Source organism: Stegodyphus dumicola, chromosome 6, assembly GCF_044657685.1.
Source record: "Stegodyphus dumicola isolate Sdum_Otavi_A_Nest chromosome 6, ASM4465768v1".
Classification (NCBI taxonomy): domain Eukaryota; kingdom Metazoa; phylum Arthropoda; class Arachnida; order Araneae; family Eresidae; genus Stegodyphus; species Stegodyphus dumicola.
In genome coordinates, this window is record NC_140773.1 from 200,784,299 (window position 1) to 200,801,619 (window position 17,321).

A 17,321-nucleotide genomic window follows, 5' to 3' on the forward strand; every position below is an offset into this window, starting at 1 on the left:
AAACTTTCTTGTCGGCGATAGGAACAAAGATGCAGTGCCCCCTTTCAGCATTCATATGAAAATATGATGTAGTATTCAAATGTTAGTTAAATAATACGGTAGGAAACACAGTTTTATTAAAAAATAGTTGCCTTAATACCTGACTAGAAATTTATCTTTAATAGATATGGAATATCTATGAAGGCAAGATTGATAACGCAGCTGTTCTTTTTTTAAGATATGTAACCTAAATCAAAATTCTTTGATTCTAGAATGTAAGGAGACATCAATATGGCACTACTGGAGATTAAATGTATCAGTCTTTCAGCATAAAATTCAGTGCTTTCCTCAATTCCATTTTTTAACATTACTTCATTTTTTCTTTAGGACCCACTCAGATAGCTGGACGTTCATCCGACGACAGAAGTTCAGAGAGAAGACGCCGTCAGGAAGAAGAGGAAGAAGAAGAAAAGAGAAGACGGACAAGGACCAACTTCAATGGGTGGCAACTCGAAGAACTGGAAAAAGCCTTCGAAGCCTCCCACTATCCAGATGTGTTCATGAGGGAAGCTTTGGCTTCTAGGCTGGATCTAGTCGAATCTCGTGTTCAGGTGGGCAAATTTACCAGTTCTGGTTATAATTTTATTTTAGTACACTTTGCAGTTTGTGATAATTAAAAGTTTTAAGACTTGAGATTTAAAATCTTCGCTTAGTCTTCTTATACTGTGAAAAAACAGCGGTATCTAGAGACATCAAATTTTAAATAACATAGTCTACCATTCGAATATGGGCATCTGGAAACGAAAATTTGGAATATGTTTTATTATCTATTTCATATTTTGTCAAACATTAAAGAAGTTTTGATTAAGAAACTCAACGATTTCAAAGCGAGCAATGGCAACACTGTACGGAAAAAAAAAAAATCTTCAGCACGCGAGACTGTGTATCGAAAATTCTAAAGATATGCTCTTTTAATATTTTGTGATATTGCTGTTGAATTGAATTTTATGGATGAAGTGTGAAGAATATGATATTTAATAAATAAAGGTAACACATAAAACATTAAAAAAAGGCCCCTTTGGATGTAATATAAAATGTGAAAGCTTTTAAACACTTTTGTTATTATTTACCTTTTTCTTAAAAATTTATTTTCATTTTAAAATGATATCGTTCTTACTGATATTTCGTTCTTACTGAATACCCTCTGTATTCAAAATAGTATATAAATTTTAAGCTTCTGTGAGATATATTTAACACTTTGTACAAATTAATATCTTACACAAACGTTTTCAGATACAAAATTAATATTTTCTTTTGGGCTCTAAATGTTTCCTACCCCCACTGGATATAATTACTAACTTTTTTAATACAAGTAATTTGTAAAATGGAAAAAGACATTATAAGTTTTAGATTAATTTGAATGAAGAATAATACAGTAATTTGAAAAACAAACCTGTCTTTATTTTTAACCCTACAAACTTTTGAGATTTTTTTCGTTGAGATTCCCCCAGGACCCCATAAAATTTACAAAAATTTTGTGGGACCCCATAAGTATTGCGCAAATGCGACACACGCGTGAGTGAAACTGTCAATTTTTCCACTTGTACTGTAATATACTATTGCAATTTTAGGTCATTAAATTTAATTTCTAGACTTTAATAATTAAGACGTAGAACAATGTGAAAATTTTAAACAAGCAACAGACGAAATGACAGCGTAAGTGCAAAGCAAGGAAAATGAACATTTTTATTATAAAAAGAACGCGTTGAAACGTTTTCGTTTTTTTCTTTGTCTGTGTTGTCTTATCTCTATCTATTTTCAGATACAATGTGTAAAAATATTTGGTAGTTGTAAAATTATTATAATAACGTAAAGAAATATCAAAACTGATAAAATTTTTGGCGACCCCCTGCTGCAGGTCCCGCGACGATCTACAGTTTAAAAAACCATGCACTAGACTTGCGAAATTTAACTTGCGTTCTCCATGTTTCGAAAGCGCGACTTAGGATATATATATATATTAGATAAGACTGTAGGATATATATTAGGTTTATATATAGCACTGCTCTAACACAGGAAACATAGATATTTTGTCACAAAATCGGACTTTTTCTCAAATAACATACAAATTGTTTTCCATATTTCGATTTTATGATTCAAATTACGCCAAAATGTCAAGTTTTCTTAATATCGCACAAGAAGTTTTTAAAAAAAATTAGCTCTCAAAATTTTAGCTCTTCCATGTTGATTGAAATCATTATATATTTATTAATATCACTTTTCTTCGAAATTTAGGTTAATTTCAAATAAAATTCGCCCATTTTTTATGATTTATTTTTTATTTTGTATTTCTGAATAATTTTTATAAATTTTTCGCAAAACATTTTGAGTCATAACCCATAAAATGTTTACCATCATTTTGAAGTAGATGTATTTCGAGGCATACCTGCAAAAAATTAGAGCTTTTTATTCAAAATTTCCTCAGATGTACGTGAATTTACATATTGTCGAATTTTGAAATTTGGCATATTTGTTATAAGCGACAATTACGTCAAACGTGGTTTACGCACATCTTAAGAATATTTAAAAGTATGAACGATGACCTTTTTGCCGCTCCTGTGCAATAAAAAAAAGGAAAGGAAAATAGATTTCTATAAATTAAGAAGTTCGCCAAATGAATTACTCTTAACGCAAACTGAAAAAAAATGCGCCAAGAAAAATTTTAAATTTCTACATAAATTTCTCACCAAAAATTTCAAAATTTAATATTTAGGTATAATTTGAGTCATAGAATAGAAATATGGAAAACATTGGTATGTTTTTTCAGAAAAAGTCCGAATTTGTGTCAAAATACCTAAATTAGAATAATGGCTATAAATAAAATCTAATATATATCCTAAGTCGCGCCTTCGAGGCATTGAAAACTCAAGTTGAATTTCCCCAATCGGTCAGTAGAAAGGGGAGATATAGAACTGTCCTTTTTAATCCAAAGGAACAATTTGCCCAGAAGGACTATTAATTTCGTTTAAGCATTTTGCGTTGATCCACCAAAAGCGTTGTTTCACTTTTCAAATTGTTGCCACCAAAATTATCGCCCTGTATTATATTTAAATAAATTAAATAATGAATAATCTGCATAAATGTATGTATGTTTCTCGCATTGTGATAAAACAACGGTACCTAGAGCCATCCAATTTTGAATAACGTATGTCTCCACCCGAATATGGGCATCTGGAAGCTCTAATTTGGAATTTGTTTTGTTATCTATTCATATTTTTGTTAGACATTAAAGAATTTTTGATTAACAAACTCAACGATTTTAAAGCGATGAATGGCAGCACTGTACGGAAATAAAAACATTTTTATCTCCAGCGTGCGAGACTGTGTATCGAAAATTCTAAAAGAGATGTTCATTTTAAAATTATTTTGCGATATTGCTCTATAACTGAATTTTATGGTCTAAGTGCGAAGAACATGATATTTAATAAGTAACACACAAAATGTTTAAAAAAAAAAAAAAAAGGCCTCTTTGGACATAATATAAAATCCGAAACCTTTCAGATTTTTTTTTAAATTTATTTATTTATTTATATATTTTGTGAAAGGTGTACATTCGTTAATAGTGCTCTCTACTGAAGAATTTAGGTATGTAAACAATTCTGCGTATTGCCAATGCATTTATTCTTTCTACTGTCTCAACATCCATTATTTGTTCTAGAATTAGAATCGGAAAGGCAGTGAATCGCAGAAAAGGAAATTATTTGCATTTACTTTATAACATTAGCGATAAGTACATGATTCACGATACGAAAGTTATTTACAATTTTTATACACAAAACTTTATTAAAAATATTTGACTAATGATTTCCAAAAAGAAATGTTGTAGCACGATTTCTGTTTTAAGTAATCATTATCCTTCAACATTATCTTTTGTTAATACGGTAAAGCTGCTTTTTTTGGCTGTTTTATTTTCGTAGTTCGGTATTAAATATTTAAAAAAGATACGATTGTGATTAAACTGTTGAACAGCGCTAAACCCTTATATGTTAACTTATATCTTATATGTTAACTCCTTATAACTTATCAGGTGCAGAGATGATAGAAAAATACATTGTGATTGCATACAGTAGTACATCATAGATTCCATTTTCATATTTCGTGACTAGCAACTAAAGGTTAGCATTTGGCTACTTCCATTACACTCAGATACGAGCCATACTACTTCAATAAATAAATATGTGTACTTTTAGAAAAAGAAAGACTTCTCTCTCCCCCTAACCGTAAATATCTGATCCCTTCTGAATCGAATAGAGGGGAGGATGTTAGGGGATGACTCGAGGAGGCAGAGAGAGATCTTTTTACGGAAAAGGTGTCTCTTTGTCAATAATAGGTTTCGCAAACCTAACATCAACTGTAATATCAGCCTATCGTCGGAGGTCAGGGACCATGCTTAAAATGCAATACTGTCTCGGTGCAACGCGAGGTTTGGGACAAGAATTAATTTTTGATTTTATGACTTCGTGCCAATGGTCTCAGACTCAATTGCACTCGGAGCCAAACGCATGATCTGAGAGCAATTGACGAGCCAGAACATTCTTTTTTAACAAAATTTAAAAATAATTTTTAACAACATAAATATGTAAATTAAATTTTTAATTTCACTTACTGAATATTTATCAAAACACACATGAACAATGAGAGTATCAAAGAAATAATTTCTTTTTTACGTTTTGGTTTCTATCTATAGTCTTAAGGATGGTACCTGCAAGAAATTTCTATTGGTTATATTTTGTAATTCAAACGTATCGACAGCTAAATATTTAATGTTCAGACTGACATTTATTTCATATAATTCCAGCATGTTAAACAGAACTTACTTTTAACCTTAACTGAAATACCAGAAATTTCAGAATACTGAAGCCCCACCAGCTGTTGGCTAGCAAAAGTGGCAACAATCTCGCACGTTGGAGATGAAAATCTGCTTTATTTCCAAAGTTGTTGCCACTGGTCGTTTTCCAATCCTAGAGTTTGTTAATAAAAATTTCTAAGGTTTACGATGAAATAAAAATAGCATTGCCAAGCATTAAATACATTATTAATGATTCCAAAAATTCGTGGGAAGCCATTTCGACTAGTCCCATCTTCGTGCACTTTAATCAGCCAAAATATTAATTAAAAACTGTAAAAATGGTAATTTTCACACTCATTTTTCTGAGTGGAATCAGTCTCGCGCTTTGAAGAATTGAAGTGCTTTATTTTTAAAAATGTTGCCACCGCTCACTTTCAAATTGTAGAGTTTATTAATCAAAAATTTGTAAGTTTTATAAAAGCTAAACATGTAAAGAAGAATGTCTGTTTGTTTGGTCGCATTATTGAGTTCTGATGAATTATGATAAATTTTTTGGCACATTTAATCGACTAAAATTGAATAGAGATGAAATATTGGATAGAACTTGAGCTTTTACGACCATTTGATTAAAAAAACGAAAAACATTAAAAACTGCGTGCCATTGTTGCTGATATAATGAGAGAGAGAATTGACTTATTTTTATATCAAAACTTTTTATGTGGATTCCATATCGCATCAGACTGAAAAATGTCTGACTATGAATCGTATTTATTGCATCGTTATTAGAGAAGGATTACAGCGGTATCGTTCTCTCTGTTGTTAGGTGCATGACTCTCAATCTAACTTAACTGACATCGGGAACTTCCGCTAGTAAGCAATAAAGTCGGATAGTAGAGTATTAACCTTACGGTAAATAAATTCGTCTAAAAATTACCCTTCATAAAGCTGTCTTTAAAAAAAGTGAAGTGAATTTTTATTTTGTATGACCTAATAACAACAATAATAATAGTAATAGTGACTTCCTGTAGTTTTGTTCAATGATACATTTAAAGCATCTTCATTTCTTTGCTCTTACCTCTTCATATATTGTTCTTGATATATTTTCATATATTGTTGTATTATGAGTGATTGCTTATTTTATAACTTTATATATATATTGATTTATCAGGAAAGCATAAATTAATTAGTATGAAATCAAGGTTTATTTCCTTAGTGGCATTACATGTAAAAGAATTAGAGATCATTAAGTTTTTAAGAAGGATACAAGTAAAATCTATTATTGTCTCATCGAGATTTTCAAACCGTGGATGTGTCCTTTGTTTTCTTATGCGTGGTAATCGCTTAACCCGGGAGAATATGCACGTGGGACTGCGATAATTTTTTTAAGTATGATTTGAAATATTTTGTGCTGTAATTCTTAACTGATACAAAAATTAAATTAATTTCAAGAAAAAAGGTCTTAAAAATACTGGTCCAGTGTACTCAAAAAACACGATAAAAATAAAAATTAAGAAAATAATAACAAAATCTGAAAGGTTTCAGATTTTAAATTACGTCCAAACGGGCGTTTTTTTAATATTTTGTGTGTTACCGTTATTTATTAAATATGACGCTCTTTGCAGTTAAACCATAAAATTCAGTTCAACAGAAATATCGCAAAATACTTTTTAAAATGAGCCTATCTTTAGAATTTCCGATACAGAGTCTCGCGCGCTGGAGATATATATATATATATATATATATATATATTTCATACGGTGTTGTCATTGCTCGCTTAGAAATCGTTTAGTATTTTTAATCAAAAATTAACTGAAGTGTTACAAAGACTGAAATCGATAAAAAAAAAACAATTTCAAATTCAAACTAGGGCTTCCACATGCCCATATTCGAAGGAAGATTACGTTATTCAAATTTTGATGGCACTAGGTATCGTTGTTTTATCACGATGCGACAAACATACATACATTTATGCATATTCTTCATTTTAAAAATTTCTTTAAATATAAGACAAGGCGATAATATATGGTGGCAAGGATTTGAAAAGTGATACAGCCTTTTATAGCTTTCAACACAAAATGCTAAAACGAAATTAATAGTCCTGCAGAGTAAATTTCCCCTTTCGACTAAAAAATAATGTTAATCAGAGCTGCCAGTTTCGAAAATTTAAATAAAGAATCTTCATCTTCAGCTGAAGTGCATAACAAATCCTACAAATTTATGAATATTATTATGCTGATCCTTTTTGCTTTAACTTTTCCAATAATCGTGATTCGGTGTCTTATGTTAACTTAAACAGATACACTGCGGGGAAAAAAAAAGGGGGGGACCGTTCTATACCTCTCGTTCTACTGGGCCAACTGACGAGATTCAAATTGCGTTTTTCACGTCTCGAAAGCACGACTTAGGATATATATTAGATTTATATAAGGCATCATTCTAACATAGCTAATTTGACACAAAATCGGACTTTTTTTGAAATGACATGCCAATTTGTTTTCATATTTCGATTCTACGACACAAATTATGGCTAAATATTAAATTTTGTAAAATTTAGTACGATATTTAGGGAAAAATTCAAAAATTTATCTTGGTGCATTTCTTCAATTCTCGCCAAGAACAATTTATGTGGCGAACTTCATAATTTATAGCATCCTATTTTTCTTTTCTTTTTTCCATTGTAGACGAGCGGAAAAAATTCATCGTTCATACTTTCAAATAATTTTAACAAAGTTCGTGAACCACATTTGGCGTTATTGTCGCGCCCCCCCTCCACCAAAAAAAATGCCAAATTTCAAAACGCTCCAATATGTAAATTCATGTATATCTTGGAAATTTTTGAATAAAAAAACCTGCAAAAAATAAATTTTTGCAGGTGTGCCTAGAAATATATCTACTTTAATATGTTGATAAAAATTTTATAGTTTATAAACACAAAAACAATTTCGAAAAATTTATAAAAAATATTTAAAAATGAATCATAAAAAAAATGGGCGAATTTTATTTGGAATGAACCTAAATTTCGAATTCTGGAAGAAGGAGTCAAGTAAGTTAATAAAAAAAAAGACATATTAATAAATATATATCAAATTCAATTAACATTGAAGAGCTAAAATTTTGACAGCTATTTTTTTAAAAACTACTCGTGCAATTTTTATAGGAAAAATATTGGCATGCCATTTCAGAAAAAGTCCGATTTTGTTTCAAAATACCTATATTAAATCAACGCTACGTTTAAATCTAATACATATCCTAAGTCGCGATTTCGAGACATGAGAAACGTAGGTTGAACTTCATCAATCGGCCCACAATTGGCCAAGTTACACACGGTAATATCCACGAAAACTAACAAAGGAGTCAGCCCATTTCCCCGAGTTCGAATCTAGGTCGAACTGTCGGCATTCAGCAGTCTTCAACCCACTTGGACACTAGTAGCGACGAATTTATGGGAAATCCACAGTATATTTACCCCTTTTGATGCAGAAAAATTGCTGAATTTATTGAAATACAGTTTGCTTCCTAGTTTTGATGCATGAAGTCTGTTTAATTTAAAGAAAAATTATATTTGTTCAAAGAACATTTTTGAATAAAAATGCATTTCTTAATCAGCTGTACAAAGTAAACATCTCAAGCGGATATCAAACCTTAAAAGCAAGACTGCTATAAATCAGTCATAAATCTACACTTAATTAAATACATTAATTATTTTTTTATTATTTTAATAAACCATTCGATTCATTACAAGCTTTGGTTTGTCCCCGAGTTTGCTAAAACTCCAGAAATAATTTATAACTCATTCAGTGTAAACGATTAATGTACGACACCGAACATTAACATTTAATTGATTTCCAATAAATGCATCTTCAGCCACGCTAATAAAATATTTGTAGGGTAATTATATGCAATCATTTTTCATCTCTTAATATGCAAAAGAAAACCAACCACATACCCCAGCTTTATCTAAATGACTTCCAGTCTCTCATTAGAAGCACAAATATATTCGTAAACTCGTATCTCATGCTAATTATAAAGCAATCTCAATTGCAACGCCGTCCCGTATGCTCATGTAAAATTATTATCCAACAAAACAACATTAATTTTGCAGCACAGGAGCAAAACGCACGATAAATAGTAATAGCACTAACGAGCATATTATACTTTTATTAATGAACAAATGATATTTTTATTCAGATTGAAAGAGACATACGTAATTTATTCTTTATTATGCTCCATTAAGAATTCAAATGCGCATATTTATGCAACGGCTATATCGGAAGGCTTGATATTACAAACGAGTACGAAATGTGTTTAATTGCGCGAATACTCAGTTTGACAGCTGCATGAATAATAATAATAGTAATAATAGTTGAAGAACCTAAGAACACGCTTCAAGCTGAATAATTTTAGGAAACTTTTATTGTATCAATACAGAAAAATGACAATGTAAGTTTCTAATTGTGCAATCTTGTGATCAGTAATTTTAATTTACATGATAAATAAATTAAAAGGAAGAAGATAGGCGGAGAGATATCAGTTCTGAGAATGGAAATTTAAAGAAAGAATTATAATTAATTGAATAATAACTACATAAAAGTAATGCAGCAATTTACATTCGCATTTTTTTAACAGCGTGTGGTATTTAATATTATCCGTTTAAAAGTAAGGTAATATATTTATTGTGCATAGCTCTAATTGCAGTTGAATGTGTTTGGTAAAGTCAGTCTCTTCAATTGTGTCCGTGTTGCTATGGGAATTGTCTGCCATAGACTTAGGCCCGGGTTTCGGGAGATGGCCAAGATGTTTAGGATGATGGAGAGGTGTCTTGTTTCCTGTTACGCTTCGCCCCAGTTTTGGTGATGAACATCCGAGCAAGGAGCGTTCCGAGGGTGTCTGACCCTACCAGCAACCACTCGAGAGGTCTTTTGGCTCTTCGCATATTTTGAGTTCCTCCGATTAGAACCCGAGCCCTCGATAGAGAGCCAGAAGTATTAATCATCATACCGATCAGAGCATTACTTGAAATTAACAGCTTTAAAAATGCAGCTCAACTTGTGAATTCGAGTGTTACATAGAACTCCGCATCATGGCAAGCGTACTTGACAAATGGGTAGAGTGCCTTTATTGGGATGCAAGACAACTACAAGACGTTGTATGAAAGTGGGATAAGTTTTGTGAATCCGAGAATCTGGATTATTTAGCCTTATGCAGCTATATTTATTGCTGTGTGCAATAAATGAGTCATTCTGCTTTCAAAATGCGTAAGATTAAAGGCTACTCTCTGCATTTAAAGTTATGGACAGAAATTCAATTATACTATTTTATTATTCAGAAAAGGAAAGCCGAAAAAACAAATAAAATATAAAATTGCTCATAAAAATTTATTTTTATGTAAGATATATGCAAAGCGTAATAATAAAATGAGATGTGGCAACAAGACACAATTTTATTACATCTCAAAGAAGCTGTATTTTTTTCCTTTAACATATTAAAACCAACCCGTATAGTGGTTAGCGTTGCTGACTGCTGTGCCGAAGGGCCCGAGTTCGAATCACGGAGAAGGTATGAATATTTGTAAATGTTTAGTGTCCGTGCGGCATGGAGGCACTCTAAATATGTGGCGAGCCGAAAGTTCTCTCGAGAGGTTAGTGGTAGGAGAAGAGAAGGTGGGAGACTCTCAGGACCCCCCGCCCAGGGTGTTCTTCATCAAAATTGGGGGCGGAATTGAGGCAAATCGCACTGTCACCTGTATAAAGTGCTCAAAGTTGGCTGCCGACGACAGGCGTAAACTTGCAAATAATAAGATGAAGAGGCGAAGCGTTATTGTGACATCATTTCATACGTATTATTTCTTGGTTATGTGCCCTCAGATCACATTTTCGGATTTAAAATGAAATTTGAATGAGAATTCTGAAATGAGATTTGTTCTTACCTAAAGCACCGAGAAAGCCTGAAATGGAACAATTAAAAAAGATCTGAAAGTATTCATATTTTAACGTGTCACCAGAGGTGTAATGCGTTTTTTATGCTTTCACTGATTTCGAAGTTTACCAATCTGCTCTTGGACTCATTTCTGCTATAAAACTTTTTAAAACTTTATAACAAAGCATCGCATTCTTTGCCCTTACGCCACATAAAATTCAACAATCAATTTTTTATATTTTTAGAATCTCCGGTACCGTATTAAATGTTGCTGTACGTTTTAGTAATTTTTTTTTCAGTCTTTTCTCAGTTCATCATATCAATGTTAGGTTTTCTTATGATCTGCACAACTTTTTTAAAAATCTTTTTACTTGTATTATTAAGAATTTTGTACATTTGTAAATAATTTTAATAAAATTATATGTGAAACTGTAGAATTTTTTAAATAACGTAACATGAAAATCTTGAAATAGACGAAAAGTAGGATTACAGGAGACAAGTCATAACATGAATTAAATTATTTTGCTAAATTGGTGAAATATAGCCAAGCTGGCGACGGTTTTGGCAACTCACTTTTTTTAGCCAAATTTGGTAAGAAATCGCCAAGGTCGCCAAACTTGGTGACAATTTGGTGACATTTCGGTTTGGTCCTGTATTGAATACTGTAATTGAATAACTGTATTTATCCACGTATCTGGCTATAACGCTTAAATGTAGCTTTAATTGTATATACCTTCCAGTGATTTCGATAAATGGAAGGTACTAGAGATCTCTCGGCGACCGGATGAAAACTTATACTAGGTGAAAACTATATAAGACCAAAAAGAACATCTGCTTAGTTCAGATTTGAATTGAGTATTGAGATATCCGTAAAAGCTTTATCTTTCAGATGGCCTTTGCATTGCCTTGTGTTTAACATTCTTAGTACTTTGAAGGGTAACTAATGGTTATGCTCTGTTATATCGAGAAGAGCTTTACGAGTATTTTTGTGTAAAGTTACAGAACTTTAAAGTATTTCTGGTGGTAAAATAAATTTTATTAAGCTATCATTGGATCTGTGTACATTCAATTCATTACAAATCTATACGCAGGCAATAATATTATTGAACATCGCTTTCTTCACATTTTCACGTAAAATTCAACAGCAAAATACAAAATTTTAAAAAGAAGCATGCGTTTAGAATTCCCTATATAGTGTTAAATATTATTATAATTGTTTTTCAGCGTTTTCGTAGTTCATCATATCCATGTTCAGTTTTCTTAAACTTACAAATTCAGCAGCAAATCCCAAAATATTTAAAATAGCATATCTTTAGAATTCCCGATATACAATGTTAAGTGTTGCCATACATTTTTTTTTTATATTCCCTATAATATTATTTTAAAAATAATGCTGAGCGATAACATTTGGTGATAAATCTTTTTATTTATGTTGCTGTGTATTTTTTTAAATTAGCTACATTATTTCTTTAAATGTAATACATGGCGATAACATTTGGTGGCAACATAGTTTTATTTGAAGACTGATACGGACAAAAACGTGAGGATCGATTAATAACATCACTAATGTTAATAACTGTAATTACGATGGCAGAGGTGACGAGGATAACTTATAATTACTTTTTGGAATGAAAACATCTTTTTGAAAATGATAGATAATATGAATATTTTCTTATCAGCCTTAGTTAAACCTGTACATTCGCAGCTCTGTGAACCACTTTTATTATGGTATAATTTAAACAGATTTGAATGAATGTAAAAATGGCCGTTTAACCCAAAATGTTCCTTCTCGGGGGAACTGACGTTCTCGCAAAACATAATTACGTCAAATTGTAAAAAGTGCAAAGTCTAAAGATCTTTAATTTGAAATCAAATATCTTATTCCCACTCAAAAAAAAAAAAAAAAAAAAAAAAAAAAACTATTAATAATCTTGATGCTTTTGAAAACTATCAAAATATTCATAGAAATATAGATTTTAAACAGTTTTCTCTACCTTATACTAATACGGCATGTATTATTATAATTTTTTGGGGAAAAAACAAGAATTAACATGAAAAGGCATCAGAGTAAATATTTTTTACCTCTCCGTATCTTTCATCTACTAAAAACGATTACCTTTTGACAAATAAGCGAACAGTTGTTTGCCTTTAATGATAGCAGCTATTGATGTTTTGCATCTAAAACCAAGATCTGAATGATAATTACTATATATCCCTGAATTTGAGCTGCCATTTGAACATTTGCGGTGACACTAATGGCAGGCACTTCCTGTGTGAACGTTAACTGCGCCAAAATGATTCCTCAAGCAACTAACTACTATCGAGAAGTGTCAGAATCCTTCTTTTGAATTCTTTGCGCATGAATTTTTCAGACATGTAGAACTTCTTGTGATTTGAAAAGTGAGACTTGGTAATAAGAGATAATATCGTAAAGGCTAAAGGAAAAAAAAAAAAAAAACACATAGAATTAGAACGAACATTTGTACCTTTGATAATTCTAGTCTTTGATTACTGGTAAACTCTTGAAGTTCGATATTTTAGATTGATGAGCAGATTCAAAGCATCGAAAAGCAAGATCTCAGTGTTTGTATTCTTTTTAAAATTAAACCAGCAGCGCTTGCACAGCCAACCGCCTAAAATAGTTATTATGAAAAAGGAAGATATATATAATGATTTAATGAATCCAGCTAATTTAATTTCACGGGTATAGCTAATAATTAATACTAACTAAAACATCAGAGTTTACTGCTTTTAAATAGCTTTGTTTTTTTAATTAATAGAAGAATAAATTTGAAAGAAAAATTAAATACTATATGACGCATTGTTTAACGACAAACACACTGCCACGTAGAAGATAGAAAATATTTTAATTCGGATGGTGGCAACATTTTTTTTTTTTTTTTTTTTTTTTTCAGTTTGAAGAATTTAATGATTAAATTCGAAAGACAAGTACTTTGCATTTTTTAAAATGGCAACACACGTCTTTTATATCACGGACTTATCTGGTTGAATCATAGCTATAGTAATTATAGTAATAATAATGGATCGCACAATGGACAGTAAATTCCGATTCCAGGCAGAAAATTGGCGACAGCCATGAGAGTAGTAAAAAACCCTTGTTATACACTATACATTTTTGTTTCAAATCTGAGCATCAGTGACACCATAAGTTGTTTTTATTAGTTCCTATTTTCATATTAAATGGTTAAAATTATAGCTACATGGAAAAGATATACGATAATAATAATTTAATAAATATTGAATAAGAAGCAAGTATTTAAAAATAATTTGAGGCAAAATTCTGAAAAGCACAGAAGCACAGAGCACAGAAAACTTACTCTGAAGAAACTGTCTAAAAATATTTAATTTAAATATTCGACTTAAAAGTAGAAATGCATTTAAGATGTTAGAAGAAATAAGCGTCTGAAGAAAGAACTTTAGCATTGATGGATCATCTTTCTTTGATTTTTCTGATTATTCTTACCTTTTCTGCCCTTTTTACTTCCTTGTACGAAGTAAAAAGGAAGTATTGTAATCGCGAAAAGTTTCAGGCAGCATATTTCAACGAAAATATCCATTTTGACCGCTATCGAATGCAATTTAACGATGTTTTTGCGTGATATCTGTACGTAAGGACAGAATAAAATACTCGTTTCCTCCAAAAAAATTGTAAAACTGCTTTAAAATTAATTCAGAAGAGAATTTTTCGTGGCGTCTGTACGTACGTATCTCGTATAACTCAAAAACGAGTAGCCTCAGAACGTTGAAATTTTGTATATAGGACTGCTATAACATGTAGATGTGCACCTCGTATTTTGGTTTCAATCGGCCGCACCAAACGTATATAAATACTATATTTATATATATATATCCACTTTGTTACTCGGCACAGTAATCTCAGTTTCTTTACTCTTACATGTTTTTAAATTGTACATTTTTTGCTTTAAAAATGATTTAATCGTGTTTTTCTTATCTTCCGGTTAAGGTTTTTATGCCTTTCGTAATTCTGGAAGCAATATTTGTACAATTATCAACAATTTAAAAGCTGCTTAAGTGCGGTTAAGTTTTAAATAACATGGCGGACATATTGTTTACATTTGAAACAGCAAAATTGTAGATTTGTTACTAATCTAGAGACAGTAAGCTTCGCAACAACAAAAATAACGCCTTCATTTATTATTGCGAATTAAATCATGCTTAATCCTTTCTGGAATTTTTTCGAGGAAATAAGTGTTTAAGATTTACTTCGTAATTTTTAATACGGATATTTTGAGTTTTTATGTATTTTTGCCTTGTCGCGAAGTGAGAACTGAATTAATTGAATGAGAAATACTAAATCGTCTGTGAAAAACTTTTTCTTTTCTGTTTTGTTTGCTTAATTTCTTTCATACATCGTTCTAGCTTTATTATAGTATTTGAATAGAACATGTGGCAACGATAAGATAATTCTTCAAATGATATAAAGTTTGTGCATTCAGAGTGTCGTTATAGTAAAGAAATATAGTGAATTTTAAAGAGTGCATTTATTCTATTGTGGTTTATGCGCTGTCGACGAAGTAGATTTAATTCAATTCAAACAATTTAAATGAAATTCAAGAAAAAAAATGCGTATAATTTAATATTCCGTACAAGGAAGTTATGTGGTGTCCACATCAGATTTTTTGGTTTCAAATTCATTTGCTAGCAATCATTAAAAGAGCCCACCAGCGGCCGAGCGGTAAAGTCGCTGAACACTGGTAGTTCGGTCCGAGGTTCGAATCCCGCGAACGGGCTGGCTGCATGGGTGTTTTCGTGGTTTGCCCCATGTGTAACGTGTATACGAACCAGTTTCACTTAGAAAGTCCTCCACGAAGGCATCCCTCCTCTTAGGCAGATAGCCCTCGAGGCTTTGCTATAATCACACACACACACACACACACACACAATCATTAAAATTGCTGTTAATCAGAAAAATATACAAAATAGCATTTATATGTTACCAATAAGATTTAAAACTATATATGTTGTAAATGAACATTTATTAAACATTCGATCATTTAGTTAAAAGAATCATGAGATGTGAAATAATTGGTAATGAAAAGGAAAATTAAAGCACAAATTAAAAAATATTTTCCATTTTGTGACGTGTATTTAATTTGAATTTGGGATTAAAGTATGGCAGAAAGGAGAAAAATAATTAAATAATTTTGTTTCTTGGAAAAAAACAAAAATCTGAAGGCTTTCAGATTTTACATTACTCCAAAAGGGGCGTTTTTTTAACGTTTTCCGTGTTGCCTTTATTTTTTAAATACCATGTTCTTCGCACTTAAACCATGAAATTCAATTCAACAGCAATATCACAAACTAATTTTAAAATGAACATATCTAGAATTTCCGATACACTGTTTCGCGCGTTGGGAAAAGATAAAAATAAAAATGTTCTTTTTTTGATAGAAATGGAAAAAGATAAAACTGCTCTTTCCCCCCCCCGTACAGTGTTGTCAATGCTCACTTTGAAATTGTTGAGTTTCTTAATCAAAAATTCGTTAGAATTTTACAAACTATGAAATCCATAATAAAACATATTATAAATTCCAAATTTGGGCTTCCAGATGCCCATATTCGGGTGGAGACGTATGTTATTCAAAATGTGATTGCTCTATGTACCGTCGTTTTATCACAATGCGAGAAAAATACATATATTATGCAGATTCTTCATTATTCAATTTCTTTACATACTATATTACAGGGCGATAATATTTGTTGGCAACAATTTGAAAAGCGAACCAATATTTAAAGTTTTCAGCGCAAAATGCCAAAACGAAATTAATAGCTCTTCGGCTAAAAAAATTTAAGAGAAAAGAAATTTAATGCGAAAAAAAATAAAAAAAACTCTATGCCGGATATTTATATTTTTACATTGGTAGATTCTGTTCAGTTAAATATAAAGCATGCAGAGGCACATGCACTAAGACATGTGTAAGGTAGGCGCATGTGGAGCTGTCTGTTGTCTATTGTATACCGTGGAGGAAACACAGAAAGTAACTCGACTACTCCTTAACGCCAACTTCTTGACCATCTTATTTAATATGTGCATGATACACAATCAAAAATACATAAAAAACAGAGGAGTTTTACTGAATGTTGAAACCGGGGAGCCGATAATTAATAAGTGCCAAATTATTTCCATTCACTGATTATATATCTGCGCATCTATTTCAAATTTTGATATATCCAGCATGATATTTGGGACATTTAATTTTTGACTCTGAAGGATGGAAAAGGTGTAAAACATTTATTAATATTTTCCCGAAATTATTAAATTATCACTAATGACTATTTTATAGATACTTTCACAACTGAGTATTATACAGTTTTCCTTAGAAAGTTTTCTTTCAAAGTGTCATTTTATAACAGGCACGTTTGTCATGCTTCACCATAAACTACTTACCTCAAGTATGTGCTTTTCACAGTTCATATAAAATAAATAATTTTATATAAGTATATGATAAGGCGAAGAGAAAAAAATATATATGACGTGGACGCATTCATTTGATCAATGTTTATGTTTACGTAGTGGTAAATGTTCTCGCCCTTT

General features: G+C 31.2%; 1 protein-coding gene across 2 annotated transcripts in view; it reads left to right on the top strand.

Moving 5' to 3' along the window:
- LOC118182286 (uncharacterized) overlaps window positions 1-17,321 on the top strand; it is a 158,494-nt gene that overhangs the window by 49,530 nt on the left and 91,643 nt on the right. For both annotated transcript variants that reach the window (XM_035351612.2, XM_035351611.2), the window contains exon 2: window positions 367-590. In XM_035351612.2, the coding sequence (XP_035207503.1) occupies window positions 367-590 (224 nt within the window). The remainder of the gene's footprint in view (window positions 1-366; window positions 591-17,321) is intronic.